Source organism: Geotrypetes seraphini, chromosome 14 (assembly GCF_902459505.1).
Source record: "Geotrypetes seraphini chromosome 14, aGeoSer1.1, whole genome shotgun sequence".
NCBI classification, from domain to species: domain Eukaryota; kingdom Metazoa; phylum Chordata; class Amphibia; order Gymnophiona; family Dermophiidae; genus Geotrypetes; species Geotrypetes seraphini.
This window is the reverse complement of record NC_047097.1, coordinates 25,642,119-25,663,256: the sequence shown is the minus strand read 5'-3', so window position 1 is coordinate 25,663,256 and position 21,138 is coordinate 25,642,119. Positions and strand designations below refer to the sequence as shown.

General features: G+C 41.0%; 1 protein-coding gene across 5 annotated transcripts in view; it reads right to left on the bottom strand.

The window, feature by feature from the left end:
* Positions 1-21,138, bottom strand: part of EFL1 (elongation factor like GTPase 1) — a 192,034-nt gene that overhangs the window by 41,969 nt on the left and 128,927 nt on the right. For all 5 annotated transcript variants that reach the window (XM_033920962.1, XM_033920963.1, XM_033920960.1 and 2 more), the window contains exons 17-18: positions 19,667-19,814; positions 3,549-4,525 (exon numbers count right to left, since the gene is read on the bottom strand). In XM_033920962.1, coding sequence (XP_033776853.1) covers positions 3,549-4,525; positions 19,667-19,814 — 1,125 coding nt within the window. The remainder of the gene's footprint in view (positions 1-3,548; positions 4,526-19,666; positions 19,815-21,138) is intronic.

Here is a 21,138-nt window from a genome sequence, read left to right as displayed (position 1 = left end):
GGACTTCCTTAGACTCCTCCCTAAGGAAGTCCCTAATTGGCTGAGGCGCCCCAGGCCTTTTCCAAGGGAGGAGCCCGAGGTGCCTCAGCAAATCAGGGCCTTAGGCCCCCCCCTGTGCATCAGATGATGCATCAAGGCATGGCCTAAGGCTAGTATTGCGGCGGAGGACATTTGCCCTTTCTCCTGCTCCCGAAGACCACGGGACTCGGGAGGCCTGAGGAGCAGGAGGGACTGGGCACCCCTCCTGCTCCCACCGTTTCTAAAGGTACGGGGAAGGAGTGGGCCCGGCCAGGTGGCGTTTGCGATGGCAGGAGGGAGATGGTATCCCTTCTGCCTTGTGTTTGGCAGGGCATCAGTGCGCGGAGGTATCGGTGCGAGGGGGTGGGGGGGGGTTAAAAACCACAGGCTGGAAATTATATAGAATATATAAAAAAGGAAGAATTATTTTTTGATGTATTCTGTAAAAATTTCCAGCCCGTGGTTTTAAAGGGCAGAAGAAGGCAGGAGAGTCGGCCGGGATAGAAGCGACTGGTCTTCAGCAGTCGCTTCTTTTCTGATCGGCAAGCCCAATCAGTGTTAGCTAAAGTGTTTGGTGAATCACTGCCCTCCCAAATTTGCATAATATTTCCCTCATTTGCATATACATAAAAGGCAAAATTCTATGTATGGTGCTGGAAAGATCGGTAGAAAATAAAAACGCACTTAGTGCTATTCTTTTTAATTTTATGGAAGCTACGTACCATCAAAAAATACTTTGACTCAAATGTCTTTTAGGATTCTGGTTCAGTCATTGGACAAATTTATCAAACAAGTCTTCAAGGATTTTCTGAAAGTTTGATAGAAAATTGTGTTCAAGAACAAATCACTTATAATTTTACTCCAGACACCGGCCTAAGATAAGATTTTATCTAGAAATCTTTTGGAAGTGCAACCTTTCGACGTTGGAAACGAGAAAAAAAGAATTCATACGTGTATATCGAGAGTTCATTGGGAAGACAAAGTGATTCAGACGATAAATAGGTACCAAACCTACCAATGGTTTATAACAGACATGAAAATTTAAAGATAATTCCAGCTTCCACTGGCAACCAATGTAATTTTTTTGTAATATGGAGTAATATGTTGAAATTTTTCCAGGCCAAAAATCTAACGTATAGCTGTATTTTGAATAATTCTCAGTTTCCCTTGTGCCCTCTTCTTTGCATTTGCACATAATGGCTAATGCCTTCATGGCCATCGGATTTTAATGAGCTGTGCACTGATGTCTACACGATTCTTTGTGCACAGTTATTTTGAGCGCAAAACTTGGTTAAACTTAGGGTGCACAAAATTACGAGCAAAAGCCTCCTGCACTTTATTATATTAGGCCTCAAATGGGTATCTGGCATATCACATGAGCAAGATAGAAAACATTTCAATAAAATGCCACTTGGCTAGGGCTCTTCAGCCTGGAGAAGAGATGGCTTAGGGGAGACATGATAGAGGTGTATAACATATCAAGTGGAGTGGAATGGGTAGATGTGAATCACTTGTTTACTCTTTCAAAAAAATGAGGACTAGGGAGAAGGCAGGCAGTGAAGCTACTAAGTAGTAGAAAATATTTCTTCATTCGACATGTAATTAAACTCTGGAATTCATTGCTGGGGAATGTAGTGAAAGCAGTTAGCTTAGCAGGGTTTTAAAAAAAAGGTTTGGATAATTTCCTAAAAGAGAAGTCCATAAGCCATTATTAAGATGGCTTGGGAAAATCCACTGCGTATTCCTAGGATAGGCTTTTTCCTTAGGATCTTACCAGGCACTTGTGACCTGGATGGGTCACTGTTGGATACTGGGTTTGATGGCAATTCTTATGTTCTTAACACAAGACAAATCTTCTGGCTGGTGTGCTCTCAGCCCTCATTTTAGCCCCTGCTGTTCTTTGCAGATTCACCATGTCCGTCCCAGTGTTGTTGGAGGCAGAACTTCAAATTCTTTGTGTGAGTGAGTCAGTGTAGAAAAAATAAACACAACTTTTTCTTCTTCTTAAGGATGTATATAATACCAGGAAAACATTTCAGTGGAGCGAACTTGAAATCGTTTATAATCTTATGATGCCTTAAGGGAATGCTGGAGTGACCATATGGCTAAAGTTTTGTCCATTACGGTATATCCACTTACCAGTTGGGGGGGGGGGGGGTGAAAAAAAAACCCTTTCGTGTAAATATTCTGGGCCTGATTGAAAGCTTCTAGCAATCACAGAATAGAAAAAAATCCTCCATATAGCTATATTTCAATACACAGTAGAGTTAATAGCTGTACAACAGGTTGCCCATGTTTCAGAGCAAAAATCTGCTGTTTTATATTACTTTTAACAGTGCATTGTGGGTATGTGGTTTCTCATAGAAATACACTAGGAAGAAAAATAAAAGCAGTTTAGTAAAATTAATTAGATGGTTATTCGCTAAAGCCCTGGAAAATTACAAACCCCAAGAAATATTTCCATTCTTCTACTATGGAAGGACACCTGGAGTCTTAAGAGGCTATAATAACTTATAAAAGACCAGCAAAAAACGTTACACCACACAATCCTTAAAGACCACACAGGTCCCATCCTTTATCCACAAAACCCTACAAACAAGATTTCCCTAAAGGCTTCTACAAGATTATTTTTCTATGTAATGCTTTCAGCTTCCTAGTCACTTTCTTATTTAAAAAAACAAACAAACCCAAACCTTAAAGATATATAAATCCATCTATTTAAATCGCATAGGGTTTTTATTCCAATACATTTGTCTCCATGGGAAATAGCTACTTCAATCATGTCTCGCACAATGATTATTTTAGGTCATTTATCTCAAAAGGGATATTATATACCTGTTTCTACCTGTCTGACAAAAGCAAGAGGAAAATTTGCTAAAGTGTCTAGGGCTCTTCAGCTTGAAGAAGAGACGATTCAGGGGTGATATGATAGAGATCAATACTGAGTGGAGTGGAAAGGGTAGATGTGAATCGTTTGTTTACTCTCTCCAAAAATACTAGGACTAGGGAGCATGTGATGAGGCTACTAAATAGTAGATTTAAAACAAACTGGAGAAAATATTTTTTCACACAATATGTAGTTAAACTCTGGAATTTGTTGCCAGAGAATCTGGTGAAATCAGTTAGCTTAGCAGGGTTTAAAAAAGGTTTGGATAAATTCCTAAAAGGGAAATAGGCCATTTTTGAGGTGGCTTGAGGAAATCCACAGCTTATTCTTAGGATAGGCAGCATAAAATCTGTTTTATTACTTGGGATCTAGCTGGGTACTTGGGACCTGGGTTGGCCACTGGTGGAAAGATACTGGGCTTGATGGAGCTTTGGTCTGTCCCAGTATGGCGATTCTTATGTTCTTATATAAAGCATGTCTGTTCTTTACAAATATGATATCACCTTTAAGAAATCAGACTTTCATGCTCCTTGAACCTTGCAGTAAGAAACCTCAGGTAAGGCATTTAGTTAGGTCAAATTTTTTGAAAGTCTCAAATGCATACAACTACAGGATGTAACTTGTGTATCTCTTTCCTTCTTACCTAATACTTCTGCCGTTGCCATAATTTCACAAGTGTACATAGCTGCCATAAGCCGCTGGGGTTTTGCTTGGAATGCGTAACGACAGGCTTCCTTCATGGTGGCAATTAACTGTCCAGAAAAAGGACCATAGCAATCTGTAAGCAACGCTTCACCCCGACGTTTACCAATTTTCTCCAGTGACTTGACATCACTTTGACTGTTGCCTTGGAATTCTTTACCTTCACTGAAAGAATCAGTGATATAATCTTCGGAGGCAGCAAACTCTCTTGAATCCTGCCTACTGAATTCTATTAGTTGCTGAGCTCGGCTCATGTCCCATTTTTCCATAACAAAACAAACACCCATCAAGGGTTCTTCACACATTGGTCCTGCAAGTGTAGCCAGCTGAAATCCACTTACTATACTATTGTCAAAGTCTCGATATTTGCCCGTTTCCTTCGTCATCTTTTCTAGACACTGCCATACCGATGGTCTCTGATAGCCCTCTAACCGATTCACTAAAATGTTCGGTCCATATCTTCGTGGACCAAAAGACCATATCTGGTCAACAGTATTTCTCCATTTTCTCCCTTGAAAATGCTGCTCTAGTTTCTGTTTAAATGCAAGAATGTCATCCAGGGTTTTGCGATTAATTTCATGGGTATTATTTCCCTCGTTCAAAGTCAAGTTGATTTGTTCCATCGTACGAACTAAATTGCCGTTCTCTTCGAGAAGCTGAGTCACTTCTTCAGGAAGCGGCATGGCTCTTACACTGAGCGTGGCGAGCTTATTTGGGGTTGACACCGTTACGAGGCCATCTGAATCAACCTGGACTCCTTCCGGGGTTTTGTTTTGCTCTTCCTTCACCTGATGTATGACGGCGACCTTCTGTTGCTTTCCAATTTCTTCATTTACCATGTCTACTTTAGGTGGTCGAGTAATTGTCTCTCGGAATGGGATAATTGGTTCTGAAGCGCTGATTTGAATCTTTGCAAACCTGAAGAGAGAGAAAAAATAATAATTTTAAGATATATTTGCACGAGAACGTCTGAGCTGCCTCAAAAAACACGCATTCATTGGTCTCAAACCACTAAAGAAAATTAGAAAACAGCAATAGTTTATTTAGGATTATTTATGGAGTGTTGAAAATAAACCTTTGCTAATATGCTGTGAAAAACATTAGAAGAAAAGCTTTAAATGGGAAACATCTGATAGAAAATCAGGTTGGATTCCTGCTGGACTGCTTATAGCATAAACAGACTGCATACCAGAGCTTCATATCACATTCAACATAAAATAGTGTCTCTCAAACTTTTTTTTTAGCTCTGGCACACTAAGGACCTGTTTTAAAAAAGCCGTGCGGCAACAGCCCCGAAGCCCTTTAAATCTCTATGGGCTTCGGGGCCGCTAGCGTGGCTTTGTCAAACAGGTCCTAAATGGAGCAAATGTTTTTTCATGGCACATTACAATTGAAATGATAAAATTGCAAAACCAACAAAAAAATTACATTTGAGAATTATTTATTCAAAGTTCTTTAAGCTATGGAGGGGTCACTGTAACAATGGTAAAACTATAGGCGTTACAACACTGCATGGCTTCCCAAAATTAAATGAGAAAAAGCAAAGTGAAGAAAGCATCCCTTCCCCTCCACACTTAAGTTTATACTTCTTGGACGGGATCAGTTTTCAGCTGCTACACTACTAGCATGCTTTTTGAACATAGCTATGAAAATCTGAAAAGAAGACCTTTCTTTTAGCAGCGTTGTAGCACAGACTTAGAAAAAGGAATCATTTGCTAAATTGGGTCCTTGATGATCAAATATGATCTCTTGATAGTATATGGCCATGTGTTGTCAGGGGGTACTTGAGTCATAAAACTATTGGATATATTAGTTAAAAACCTCCCGCTCTCTGGTACCCTTGTCCCTCTCTATCTTCTTAGTTCCTCTCCTATAACCCTTCATTGTAGTTCCTTTCTATCTTAACTCTGTAAACCGTGCCGAGCTCTACGCTCGAAGATGGCGCGGTATACAAACCCAAGGTTTAGTTTAGTTTAGTAAAAACATATTTCTCAAAATGACTCCTCTAACCAATGATTGGAAATCCAATAGACCTTTCACCAGTCTCTATGATGGGTCCCTCAGGACCCATGGCCAGTCTCGCTTATTTCTCCTGTCCTCCTGTTGGTTGATGCGAAAGCTTATGTAGTGAGTGGCACTGTACCTGGGAGTTTATATTCTTAAGTAGAACAAGTAAAACAACTAGAACATGTTTATTAAGGGATCAGCCTGATGGTATAGTATCTATCCTATAACTCTGGTTAGTCCTAACGATAAAATTACGGATAAAATTCTCTATTTAAGAGGACAAGAATATCCAATAGCCTCGACTCTTAACCCTGGGGGAGCACACTGATATGCTTGTAAAGAAATGTGTCTTTGCATTATGGAAGTTGCGTTCCATCAAAAAATACTTTGACCCTACTTCTTTCAGATTAGTAGTTCAAACATTAATTTTATCTATTCTTGACTATTGCAATATAATCTATTTGGGAGCTTATAAAACCGTCTTGGGAAGAGTATGGCTAATCCAAAATACAGCGGTCTGTTTAATTTTCAGATTAAAAAAACAGAAATATGTCAGCCCTTACTATCGTCAGCTGCACCGGTTGCCAAAGGATGGTAGAGTACTTTTCAAATTTGCTCGTATTTGCTATAAGATGTTATTTGGATTAGCTCCGTTATATCTCTTCTCTCATTTTTAATGGTACTGTTCGACTAGGCCTACTCGGTGCCCTGGTTGATTTACTTTTCTTAATCCCAAAAACTACCGTTATAAAAAATATTTTGATCGATCTTAGGCTTATCAAGCAGGTAAAGTTCAAGTATGGTTAGACGACCTGATTCAACAATCTACATCTTATTGCGTCTTTAGAAATTTGGCTAAGACCTATTTGTTCAAAAACTTTGTTACTTGATTGATGACTATGTCATAGTTTCTTACTGTATTTTTCACTATTGAAATATTATACTGCTTTTCCGTGTGCTTTGTATCATCACTGGAACGTCCAGTCGTCTTTACTCTGTGAACCGCCTAGAACTTTTTGGGTGTTGGTGGTATAGAAAAATAAAGTTATTATTATTATTATAAAGTAGAAAACATTTTTCAAGTTTGGTCCCCTTCTCAAGCTGCAGGATAGTCACAATGAATGTGCACGCAAATATTTATTTATAATGGCACAAATTATTAGGTTCAATGTCAGCCTATGGTCAGACGCTATGGCCGGTTTGAATGGTTAAAATCAGGCAGGGAGTGGTAGCCTTGAAAAAGCCCTTAGAATTTCACGGGTGAAACATGTTGGTGAATCTACCCCCGCATGAAGCGTCATTTCACAGCTAAGTACTTTGAGTGCATATTTATTTAAGAGAGAGATAAAAATAAAAAAGTAAAAGTAACAAAACAAATTAATAGAACCCGATGATCCGATGACGACTGGGAGCATTAGAGCCAGGCACTATGAAAGAAGCTTGAGTGCCTGGTGGCCCGCTGAGGATCAGCAAGACAGTAGCTATATTACGGTTAATGAAGCACAGAACAAATGCTAGATTAGTTCTGACTTTTTTGATTGAAGAGCAACTTATTAGATTGGCATATACAAATATCTCCTGCAATTTTATCACAGCTATCCTACAAACCAGACGAGTTGAGATGCTCTGTAGGATTAAACTAAGAATCTAAGCCCTACCAGTACAGAGATATTATTACTAGCAAATGGCAGACCAGAGAGCAAGACTGACCTCACGTTTGCATTTGATTTATATTGTCTATAGGAAACTGGTGAAATATTAGGAGACTGCATATAAAAATTGACTGGGAGAACCTGGTTGAGAAGTGAGAAGCAGAAGATCCTGAAGGAGACTAAAAGTAGGCAGGCAACTATAGACAGGTGTTTTAAAGTACAAAACTCAAAGAGATTTTACAGATGAACGAGGAGAGCGACAGAAATCAAGCCAGCTTCATCGCAGTGTTGCTGGCTGTTTTGCATTGATGTTCCATATGTTTCAGATCTGAACTGGTCTTGTCCTCCTCAATGTTACCAGAATCGGCAGTCAGTTGCCAAGCTTAATTAAATCCTACCAGGATGTATGCATCACAGACGATGCAGCTCATCTTACAAGATGGAAATCTGTCAGAACAGAAAAATGAGCATTCACCTTGGAGAAAATGAGATTACAGGAATGCATGGGATTCAGTTTGAAAGGCTGTAGCGATCATGATAATGAATTAATCTTTATAATTTAGGCCTGGTTCCAGTACGGTGCTACCGAGCCAGTACAATGTGCGATGTCTTAAATTGCATATCTTAATAAAATCTTAACCTTCCAGAAATTCAGCCTCAGAATGGTTTCTAACGCTTTACTATACATATACAGTAAAACCTTTGATTGCAAGTAAAACATTTAATTACATTTTAACTTGATATACTTGAATGCTCTCCCAGAAGAGGTAATTGCAGAATCCACCGTTCTAGGATTTAAGGGTAAGTTAGATGTACATCTCCTTAGGAGTGGCATAAGGTGACATAGGTAAAGTAAGGGTAAGCTAGATGCACATCTCCTTAGGAGAAGCTTGGAGTGATATGGGGACTAAAATAATGCCAGGGTACACCTGGCGGGGCCTCCATGTGTGCGGATTGCCAGACTTGATGGACCTAGGGTCTGTTATGGAGATGACACTTCTTCTTATTATTATTATTATGTTCTTATGTTCAATGTCTTGCAATACGAGTACATACAGTATACACGCGTCACATCATCACAACTGAGCCGATGGTTGTTCTCTCTCAGACGCTGCAGGAGTGTAGCGACAGTTCTAAATGAGCGAGGTCTTGCAATACAAGTACGTATAGTATTTTGTATTACAGTTTTGGGGTTTGGAACGAATCGTCTGAGTTTCCATTATTTCCTATGGGGAAATTTGCTTTGATATAGGAATGCTTTGGATTACAAGCATGCTTCTGGAACGAATTATGCTTGCAAACCAAGGTTTGACTGTATATCTATATCTGGGACCATAAGCAGGAATATAGCAAGAATTTCAGGCATTCTAAGTGAACCTTCACCTCCAATTAACTTTCATGCCTTAGATCTCTTCCCGATATCTTGAAATAATTAAATAAATAATTATGATAATCCCAACACCATCTTTTTCCAAACTCTTAAATATTCCAATACTCTTAAATATTAAACATTAAAAAAATTATTTATGCAATTTCAAAAAGGGTTCCCCTTGTCCCGCCATGTGCCCCACCCCGGGATTACAGCAAGCCCTGCTTTAGTCCGCCTACGTTTCAGACGCCTCATGGACGTGCCTCATGGACGTGCGTGCTTTTTTTTCCCTTTACGGTGGCTGACTTTGTGGCTGTGGAGGAATAGATACATGGAAAGTCTTAGGCAGGCGAGGCTCCACGCGGCTTTCTAACGTGAAGAATGCCCTGGCGTCGTCACACAGCCTGCGGAATCGGAAGCTGACCACCTGGCTGGGATCTCGCGCTCCGGTTATACGCCGAACCGAACGTACGGTACTTGCTGGTAGTAGTGAGTAAGGAGGACCACAAGTAGAAAGAGAATGCCTTTGTGTTTGGTTTCCAGTCCATGCCCTTCTGGGCAACACGTTCTTAGAGTAAGGCCATTTGTTATCTCTCGGTTTTGTTTTGTTTTTTCTCGGTAAATAAGAAAATGGACTATTGTAACTTATAAGCTTAAGGTTTTGCCAATTCCTCTGAAAATAAGACCTGGTGCTTTTTTGGGGCCCAAAATTAAAATAAGACAGTGCCTTATTTTCGGGGAAACACGGTACCTCTTTGCCTGCTGAATTCCTTAAATTGTTTTAGCCTATTTTACTTCTCATTTTCCCTTGACCCAGCCTTGGCTCACCCATCCCTTTACTGCTTCCTGTTTCTCACTCTCCTCTACAGGTGAGACTTCCTTTTGTTGACAGGTTTAACTCCTCTCCAATTTGGGACTCCTCAGTGACCACCCCTCTAAATATACGCTTCTTCTCAATTGTAATTAATTTTAGCACCATGATTTTTGAACTGTAAATACAGACGATTCCCTTTAGTTTTCTTCAATGCTTACTGGACTCTTTTATTTCTTTTTATATAATTCTTTATTTATAAATTTTAACTTTTTGGCTAACAAAAAGAACAAGAAATAATATAATACCAGTATATTCACAGATACAAATATATCTTCACAATTTTAACAAAGAAATAAGTACCCCAGCTTGTACAGTTAGTCTCCCATAAAGACTCTTATTTCTTTGTTATTTTTTTCCTTTATATTTTTGTTAAATTTTTATGTAAATCACTTAGATTATTCAATAGCACTTGAAAATTGAAATACAAGGAAGTCTTGTTAGACATGTTTCTCCTAAAATGGTAGAATATGGGTCCGATTTGTTAAGGCTTATTATTTTTTTTTTTTTCTGTAGCCACAGAGTAGCTTTACTCGCTTGAGGAGCGCAGAGAGAGGGGGGACATGATCGAGACGTTCAAGTATCTTACGGGCCGCATCGAGGCGGAGGAAGATATCTTCTCTTTCAAGGGCCCCACGACAACAAGAGGGCATCCGTGGAAAATCAGGGGCGGGAAACTACGAGGTGACACCAGGAAATTATTTTTCACTGAAAGGGTGGTTGATCGCTGGAATAGTCTTCCACTGCAGGTGATTGAGGCCAGCAGCATGCCTGATTTTAAGGCCAAATGGGATCGGCACATGGGATCTATTCACAGGGCAAAGGTAGGGGAGGGACATTAGGGTGGGCAGACTGGATGGGCCGTGGCCCTTATCTGCCATCTATTTCTATGTTTCTATGAAGTTAGAGCTGCAAGCAAACAAAAAAAGGAATTCCCAAATAATTTAGCTTGACCTGGTAATAATACTACGGTAATTGTTCTAATTTCTATGACGTTAAGAATATGACAGGAATAGCTTCGCCTGCAAAAGTGGCAGATGGGTTGAAACAGGTTTTATACAACTTTAAATGAATTCTTAAGGAGAATAAGCTGTAAGGGAAGGATGTCGTACCAGATGCCTGCGTGATCAGTTAGGAGAAATCTATTAAAGAATTAATTGAATGCTGCAGTAAAACCATCTGGCTGTAATCTGACACCCCATTGAGTATATATAAACTGAATTTTTTGAAGAAGCCGGAGACCAGGAGTTCTGAAAGGCAAGGCTGATAAGAGGGTGTCAGGTCAAAACCGCGGAAGACAAAGGCGCACGCCAACAACTGAGCGCAGCACGGAGGCGCGCGCCAAAGAAAATAACTGTTTTTAGGGGCTCCGACGGGGGTGTATGTGGGGGGAACCCCCCCACTTTACTTTATACAGATCACACCGCTTTGTGGGGGCGTTGGTGGTTTGGAGGGTTGTAACCCCCCACATTTTACTGAAAACTTCACTTTTTTCCTAAAAACAGGGAAAAAGTTAAGTTTACAGTATAATGAGGGGGGGTTACAACCCCCCAAACCACCCAGAACGCCGCCGCGATCTGTATTAAGTAAAGTGGGGGGCTCCCCAACAAAACCCCCCGTCGGAGCCCCTAAAAACTGTCATTTTCTTCGGCGCGCGCCTCCGTCTTGCACTCAGTTGTCGGCGCGCACCTTTGTCTTCCGTGATTTTGTCTATGAACCGATAAGAGGGATTTTTTTTTTTTTTTGCTCTGCTGAGAGAAACTTCTCTGGGTAGAACTGTAAGGTATTTGAGATTTGTGAACTCCAGATTTCACCAGCCTGCCAAGAGGTCATTCAGAAGAACTGAGAGGAGACAGAATCAAAGCGAATGCAAGGAAGTTCTTCTTCACTCAGCGGGTGGTGGACACCTGGAACGCGCTTCCAGGAGAGGTGATAGGACAGAGTACAATACTGGGGTTCAAAAAGGGACTGGATGACTTTCTGGAAGCGAAGGGGATTGCAGGGTACAGATAGAGGGTTACTTACAGGACATTAGGCGAATAGGGTACGAACGTTTTAGGTTAGAAGCACTTACAGGCCATGGGCCTGGGAGGCCACCGTGGGAGCGGACTGCCGGGCACGATGGACCCCTGGTCTGACCTGGCAGGGGCAATGCTTATGTTTCTATGTTCTTATGTATTTTCCCTGGCAGGCTTGGGGGAAAACCTAGAATATTTACATACCATATAGATAAGTGACAATTCATTGTTTAAAAAAATAATAATATAAAGGAGATTTCCATAAGAGATCCAATGATTTCTTCATCGCCTCTCTTCATAAGGTTTGTCCAATCAATGAATCAAATCAAACTAGCATGACTGGGGCTGTGGCAACCAAGGTTTTAAAAAAGCAGAATCCGTACAATTCGGGAAAAACTGAACTTTTAAGCGAGGCCCCAGCAAGAATGCGCTCCGGTAACTTTTTTTTCATAAGATCTGATCCGCACCAAACTTGTAAAGTAACTGTGGAATATAAGACCGTTTGTAATGCAATATAAGGTCCCGAAGACATGAGAAAGGTAATTAGTGGTACATCAAGAATTCTCAAGAGTGCTTTCCTCGAATGTTTCACTTGGGTTGGAGGTGAGGGTACCGCATGCTTGCAATTTGGAGAACAATGATTTCAATTGAAGTGCAGACCTGATTATGTTTCAGTAAAGGACAGATATGAAAGCCAAATACTCAGCTGCAACCTGCATCAATTGATTGACACTTCCCTGCACGCTGCTCTGTCAATTCTTCTGGAAACCTTTGCAGAGAGCAAACTGTAAGCACTTTTAATATTTTAGTACCATAGGGAGGCTGAGGGAGAGGAGAACACAGGTTATTTGTGTAATAAGAACATAAGAAGTTGCCTCCGCTGGGTCAGACCAGAGGTCCATCGCGCCCAGCAGTCCGCACCCGCGGCGGCCCATCAGGTCCATGACCTGTCAAGTGGTCCCTGAACTCATCCTATAACCTATTACTACTTCTATCTGTACCCCTCAATCCCTTTATCCTTCAGGAATTTATCCAAACCCACTTTGAATCCCTGAAGTGTCTTCTGCCCTATCACAACCTCCGGGAGTGCGTTCCATGTGTCCACCACTCTCTGGGTGAAGAAGAACTTCCTGGCATTGGTTCTGAACCTGTCCCCTTTCAGTTTCTCCGAGTGCCCCCTTGTACTTGTTGTTCCCCACAGTCTGAAGAATCTATCCCTGTCTACCTTATCTATACCTTTCAGGATCTTAAAAGTTTCTATCATGTCTCCTCTAAGTCTCCGCTAGTACAATTGTGCTAGGAAAGATGATAGCAGCCGTTTATGCACCCTGAACACTGCTGTCTTATCACATAATCTTGGTGATCAAATTGTCGGATATATAGGAACCAATTATCACTGCTACAAGCCACTCTATAGCAACTAATTTTAAGCCTAGCTTTCCGTTAAACTGAGGCAACCGACACCTTTTAGGTCGGGAGTAGGGCAAGCAAACCAAACTCCAACTCGCTGCCAAACATAGGGTTACCAGACGTCCGAGAAAACCCGGACATGTCCTATTTACAGAGGACAGTTCGGGTGTCTAGATGGTTTTTTTTTAAATGGGGGGGGGAGTCTGTCCGGGTTTAGCCGGCTCTCCCGACTCCCTCACCTACCTTCTCGCCAGGCCCAACCGCTATAACACAATGTTTGGACAGCTGGCAGCAGCAACAAGGGAAGCATGCTGCCGCCAGCCTACCCCAGAAGCCACCTCTCTTCAGGTTCCATACACGTGAACAGGAAGTCGCTTCAACATGCACTAGCTAAAAAAACCTTTTGCTAACAATGACTGACAGGTCTCTTGCTGTAATACAGGAAAGTGGAGGTTTTTGCCAGTGACGTCATCTATGCCCTCTCTAGTTAAAGAAGGTTCTTCCCTAACAGGGTTCCGAGGCTTTTCCTCCCTTAAACTACAGTTTACTTGCTGCAAGATTGGTTCAAGTGAGATTTTTCAGAGTTTGGTTTTGTTTGGATAGAATTTTTTTTGTTGTATAAGGGTTATGTTCAGTGAACCCCACTATTTACCCTTCTCCACTGAGAATATTAACCATTTAAACCTACTCTCTGTTTTCTTTCAACCAGTTCTTAATCCATAATAGGACATTACCTCCTATCCCATGACTTTCTAATTTCCTCAGAAGTCTTTCATTGAAGTACTTTGTCAAATGCCTTTTGAAAATCCAAATATATAATGTCAACTGGTTCAACTTTATCCACGTGTTCATTTACCCCCTTCAAAGAAATGCAGCAGATTGGTGAGGCAAGATTCCCCTTGACTAAATCCATGTTGGCTTTATCTCATTAATCCATGCTTAGTCTGTCATTTTGTTCTTTATAATAGTCTCGGCCATTTTGCCCAGCACCGAAGTCAGACTCGCCAGTCTATAATTTCCCAGATCACCTTTAGAACCCTTTTTAAAAATCGTCATCACGTTGACTACCCTCCTGTCTTCTGGTACTATGCTGGATTTTAAAGAAAATTTACAAATTACTAATAGCTCTACAAGTTCATTTTTCAATTCTATTAGCACTCTGGGACTTGCTACTGTTCAATTTGTCAAATTGACCAATTACATCATCCAGTACTACTGTACAGAGATTTGTTTTGAGTTTCTCTGATTCATCAGAATTGAATACTATTTCTGGCACCGATAACTCCCCCATATCTTCCTTGGTGAAGACTGAGGCAAAGAATTAATTTAATGGCCTTGTCTTTTCTGAGAGCCCCTTTTATCCCTTAGACATCTAGCAGTCCAACCTATTCTCTTCCCGACTTCTTGCTTTTAATTTACCTATAAAGTTTTTACTGTGTGTTTTTGCTTCCAGCGCAATCTTCATTTCAAGGTCTCCCTTCATCTTTCTTATTATCGCCTTGCATGTGACTTAAGGTGGTAGAGACGGAGATTGTGTCTGAATTCAAGAAAGCCTGGGATAGGCACGTGGGATTTCTTAGAGAGAGGAATAGATAATGGTTACTGCAGATGGGCAGACTGGATGGGCCATTTGGCCTTTATCTGCCATCATGTTTACACGTTTCTATGACATTCCTTGTGCTGTTTACAATTATTTTCAGTCATATCCTTCTTTCATTATCTGAAGGATTCTCTTTTAGCTCTAATAGCTTCTTTCACCCCACTTGTTAACCATTTGATCTTCCTTCCTTTATTCCTGGATATTCCGATCACTGGCATTGAATATCTGGGCATATTTAGCAGGCTAAATGTGATTACTCAGCACTTAACCAGCTATGATGACCCGCATAAAGATGACTGTGATTTATTTGATCCTATTTATGTGGTTACCCTAGTCAGCTAAGCGTTAAATAGTAGCACTTAACTGACTAAGTGCCAACTCTGTGCCCAGAATGGCACAAAGTAGCTGGTTTTAGTTATGCCCAAAATGAACATCCAGTTATGTGCTGCTGAATATGTATGGTTAGCTCCGGACACATGATTTAAAAGACCAGGAGCCTTTAAATCTGAAATTTGTTACCAGAGAATGTTGTAAAAGCAGTCAGCAAAGCAGGGCTTAAAAAAAGGTTTGGATAATTTCCTATAAGAAAAGTTCGTAAGCCATTATTAAGATGGACTTGGGAAAATCCACTGCTTATTTTTAGGATAAGCAGCATAAAACCTGTTTTGACTCTTTTGGGATCTTGACAGATACTTTTGACCTGGATTGGAAACAGGATTGATGGACCTACAGTCTGACCCAGTATGGCAACGCTTATTTGTTTAGTTTTAAAATTTATATACCATCTATAGACAGTTTCCATATAAAACATACATAGCATAAAATTAACATTACAAAAAGCTAAGTCTTATGTTCTTATGAGTCGTTTCAGGCCATATAAATTGTTCTGAATATTGACTCCTAGTTGCTAATATCACATGGGCAAAAGGTTGGTTGGGTCATGGCCTCAATGGACCAACCTGTTCCACACTCAATGCTGTTAAAGCTTTTTCAACTGTTTTGCCAGAGACAGTTTAGCATATACGAAAGAGTTTTAAAAAGTAAAGATCTGTGATTAGTGTTCCTTGAAAGTGCAGATCTACAACCTTGGGTTACATGTCCAAAATCCATCCGTTCTGTTGCTAATTAAAATGTTTTATTCACATGGGACTCCTTCCTATATGAGAGTCAAGGACATCCTTTCTATGTTCAAGTACTGAATTCCATAGCTTTGCATCTTCTAAGTATCGGTTACATTTCAATAAGTCTCTACTAATTACTATAATACAACTTAAGGTAAAACTAGTGGGAAAATGTGGTTCTCTAGAGAAATGAATGCCAATTAGCAGTGAAAAATTCTTCCTTTTCTCAAAGAAAAATGAACTGCATCCTCATGTAGAAACCATGCATGCAACTTGCCTCAGCTAACAAGTGAAATTATGACTCCCACATTTGTAATATTTGCATGCCTTGCTCTTAGAGAAGGCCTGCACAACTTAAAAATGATCCGGGGCCGAAACCAAGTCGGAAAATGTAGCGAGGGCTGCAGGTAGTGCGTGGACGTTGCCGTGATGACATCATCACGTTGACATCTGCGCATGAGCAGAGGCCTTCCAGACGGGCCCTGAGACGCCAGTAGGGGGTGCCAGCAGGGAAGAGGGCAGGAGAGAAAGAGAGGCACTGGCGCCAGCTGATTGCCTACAGCAGTGTTTCTGAACTACTTCATGCTAAGTACCCCCAACCATAGACTTTCCAAGCTCTGCCCCCTTTACTAATTGAATTGCAATTTTTTCCCTTCATTTTTCATATACACATAATACACACAGGAGATATAAATTATCAAAATTGACACATTTCGATCCCTAAATTGAAAATAAAATCGTTTTTCCTACCTTTGTTGTCTGGTGATTTCATTAGTTTCTGGTTGGACTCCCTTCTGACTGTGCATCCAACATTTATTTCACAATCCAGCCACATCCCCTTTGGGTCCAGGTCTCTATCTCTCTCTTTTCCCTTTGTTTACTCTCCCCAGATCCAGTATCAGTTCTCCTTTGTACCTACCACCACTTTTGGTCCAGGTCACCCTCTCTCTCCCTCCTCTGTTATGATCTTCCATCTCTCTGTTCTTCTTCAGGGTCTCTCCCACTCTGTCTGCATAGTCCAGGCATCTGCCTCCTGTCTTTCTTCTGATTACAACCCCCGCCCCCCCCCCCCCCCCCCAGCATTTGTTTCAGATTTTTCCCTCTCTCTTTCTTCCTTCTGCTAACATTTTGAGTCATCCCACCTTTGATCCAGGTCTTTCTGTCTCTCTCACTCTCTTTGTCTTCCCCCTCCTAAGGGCCTGGCATCTCTCTCTCTTCAGTTCAGAGTGTTTCCCCTCTCTATCTCGTCCAGCATCTGCCCTGCCTTTCCCTGTCTTTAAGTCTATTTTCCCGCCCCTCCTCGTCCTTTTCCGTCTCTCTCTTCCTCCCAGTGTCCAGACCCAGCACCCACTGGGGCCCTCACGATGGGCGGGGCCTTACCTCCGCTGCTTCCCATACCCAGCGAGAGAGGTCGTCTTCCACGGTCCACCGCTAAAGTAATTACGGTAGCCTACAGAGCGAACCTAGCAGGATGCTGTTGGCCTCCGAAGCACGTTCACTCTGTTGCGGTCCCGCCCTTCCTCTGATGTCAGAGGAAGGACCGCGGCAGAGGGACCGTGTACGGAGACTGATGGCAGCCTGCTAGGTTCGCTCTGCAGGCTTCCGTAATTAGCTTGTTGGTCCTTGAAAGCGGCGGCACTTTTAAAGGTGAGAATAGGAGGGAAGCGCAGGAGCAGAACGGAGTGAGAGCCGGGCAGCAGTGAGAGCTGTTTTGGGCAGCATTTTGGGCTGTATTTTGTGCTTATCCTGTACGTTCTTATTTCTGTTACTGTTCTTGTCTCCACCACCTCCCCAGAAGAGGGTTTCAATACAATACGGTGTCTTATATACAGCAATTCTCTGCAAGGATTCTATGCAAATTACAATAAGAATTAGATCAGGTTTGGAAGTTACATTATTAGAGAGGGGGCGGTTATTGGGAGGAAGGGGCGAAGATAAGAGAGTGGTTATAGGGAGAAGAGGTATGTCTTTAGTTTTTTCCTGAAACAAGGTATGTGGTGGGTTGTCTTAGTTGTTTTGGTTGTTTGTTCTAGATGTGGGGAACTTGGTATTCAAAGGTATCCATACAGATAAGCTCTGAAATGTTACTTGTGAGACTATCCCAGGGGTGGGCAACTCTGGTCCTTGAGGGCTAGAATCCAGTCGGGTTTTCAGGATTTCCCCAGTGAATATGCATTGAAAGCAGTGCATGCAAATAGATCTCATGCATATTCATTGGGGAAATCCTGAAAACCCGACTGGATTCTGGCCCTCGAGGACCGGAGTTGCCCACCCCTGGACCATCCCCTTGGGACTTTAGATTGCCGTCTCTCGAGTTAGAGCTTATTTTCATTTCTTACGTATTATTTGTACTTCTGAGGTATATAAATATCTCTATCCTATACAGGGGTGTCAAAGTCGGTCCTCGAGGGCCGCAATCCAGTCGGGTTTTCAGGATTTCCCCAATGAATATGCATTGAAAGCAGTGCATGCACATAGATCTCATGCAGATTCATTGGGGAAATCCTGAAAACCCAACTGGATTCCGGCCCTCGAGGACCGACTTTGACACCTGTGCTATATCTTCTTCTTTTTGGATTATAGATGTTTAGGGCTGTAATTTTCACTTTATAAGACTTTTCTTGCAGACCCTGCACCGTTTTTGTACCTCTTCTCTGGATTGCTACTACTGGTCCAGTATTTGGCAGCAGCAGTAAATCTGTTAAACACTGGTGCCAGCATTTCAATTAATACGTACAGTCGTCAGCGCCAAATACATATGGAACGCAGTTGCAGCCACCGCTGCTAAATATTTCGTTTAGGATTGCTGTTTAAGAGATCTAAATAAAACATATAACTTATCTGAATAACTGGAAATCACTGCGGTGTGGAAATTTTGTTTCACCTTTGTCACCATCTTTCCTCCATCTCTTTACTACAACGGAGATCACTGAGCCATTTAGATAGATTTTTAGCCCAATACTATCTATAAAGTCATTAGTATTCTACAGAGAGTGCCACTGTAAATTCAGCTACCACCAGTGAATGAATATTGGCCCCTCCCTCGTGGCTATTTTTTGGGGAGAAACAATCTCCAGAATAGGAGGCTGAGAGCTGTTGCCATCTTCGGATTGTCTGAGAGCTATTTAGGATCCAATGCAGTATGCGTACATTCCTTAGCAAAGAAATGTTTCTTTAGTTTGCTCATGCTGAAAATCAGGGCACTATTTTATCAAGAACATTATTTATTACTGGTACAATCCACTGTGTTGGCCCAGTTGGACTACTGTAATTCTATTTATTTGGGTATTAAACAGGGCAGCTTAGATCGTCTCCAGTTAATACAGAATACAGCGGCCAAACTTATATTTGGAAAGAGAAAGTACGACCATGTTTCCCCATTGCTGAGAAAACTCCATTGGCTTCCAGTCCATCATAGGATACAGTTCAAGTGTGCATGTGCGGTTTTCAAACTCCTTTATGGAATATTTGACTCTTTGATTTCCCTTAGTGGGAATTCCTTTAGATCCTGCTATTCAAGAATTCCAACAATTCACAAATTAGCATTTCCTTCTCTGAAAGGTATTAAATGCACCGGGAAGCTTAGTAAATCTTTTACTTTTAAATTGGTGAGAATTTGGAATGGACTTCCAGATTCTCTACGACTGGTAGATCAATTATTTCAATTTCAAAAAATTTCAAAACCTGGTTGTTTTCACAATAGTTAATTTGATTTTAGCTGTCGTATGGCAATTTTAAGCAATTCAACATACTTTTTTCTAACTTTTTTCATCCATCTAATCTAGCCAATTTCTGTTTTTATCCCACAGTTTTTACTCGTTATGTTTCATATTTTAATGAACTGTAAACCGAGTCGAGCTCCTTAGGGAGTAGTTTCGGTATATAAAATAAAGATTAGATTAGATTTTTGGAACATGAGGGACTGCCCTGATCAAAAACTAAGGGCTGTGTGTTTAACGGCCTGAGAGGGAGAAAGCTATGGAACCTGAATTAGATGAGGGCTTTTCTAACCTTTCCTGTAAGTCATCCAAGCAGCGCTGCAGGTGTACTTCTCCTGCTGTGACGAGGACATGTTCCCCTGTCTCCTGGATTAAAACTTCCACACAGGGATCAGCTTGGTTTAAAAGTTTCATGCCTCTCACCAGCTGAGGCATCTCACCTAGGGAGAAGTAAAAAAAGCATGCCGTAGTTTACTGCAATGTATCTGTATTAGAATGTGGAGATGCCATTTGTTCATTTATGATCAAATAATGAAAAGCAAGTTTGCTAAATTCATCAGATAGTCAAGTAATATACTTATTACTCAGGGACTAGCAGAGTAAGACAGTAGTTACTGGAGGGCATGTGTAGAACTTAGAAGCCCAAACAGAATGCTATTTCCATCACTGAACACTCCCACACACACTTTCACTAAACCACACTAAAGGTTTCTACCGCTGCCTGGGACGCTAAATGCTCTGAAGCTCATAGAATTCCTATGAGCATCGGAGCCGCTTTGGAGAATTTAGCGGCTCAGGCCACGGTAGAAACCTCTACCACGGTTTGGCAAAAGAGGGCCTTAATTTGTGAACTTGGAATAATCATTTAACTACTAATGCTCAAATTTGTTTAGGAATTTTCCAAGGTACCGGTACATAGTTACTGCCATTGCATTACATAAGTCATTATTATTATAAGAGAAAAACTGATGTATTCAATTATATTTCTGGTCTTTCAGAGAGCAATTTTTTTTTCTGAATAAAACTAAGTAGCAGCAGAATTTGGCCATAATTTCCAGAAGTTTCTCTTACCTTTTATGGTTTACATACAAATGAAATTAAATGTTTTAATCTGTGATATACAGATATGTGACCATCTCTGGGAAAAGGTAACTAAAGTAGTGGATCCAAAATGTTGAGAACAGCTGAATTTTTGTATCATAGGTTCATAAGCACAGTGGTCTCAAACTCACGGCCCGGGGGCCACATGCGCCAGGCACTAGTTTGAGGCCCTCGGTATGTTTATCATAATCACAAAAGTAAAATAAAACAGTTTCTTGATCATATGTCTCCTTAGCTATAAATTACAATATTATTATTAAAACTTAGTCAAAAGGAAAGATTTATAAACCATAAAGAGTTTTACCTCATGCAAAGTTGTCATTTCTTTAATAAGACATTAACTATTTTTTCTGAGGCCCTCCAAGGACCTACAAATCCAAAATGTGGCCCTGCAAAGGGTGTGAGTTTGAGACCACTGATAAGCAGTTTAATCAAGTTACATGTTTGAACTTCTGTAACGTCATTTTAAATTTGTCACCTAAAAGGAAGGGGGTTCGGATTGTAGTATTACAAATGGTTTGCTCTAACAGAATTCATTAAGACCTCATTTTTTGTACTGGGTGACTTTAATCACATACCCCCTCCTTTCCAAAGCCACGCTAGCGTTTTTAGCGCAAGCTGCTGTGGTAACGGCTCTGACGCTCGTAGAATTCTTATGCCCTA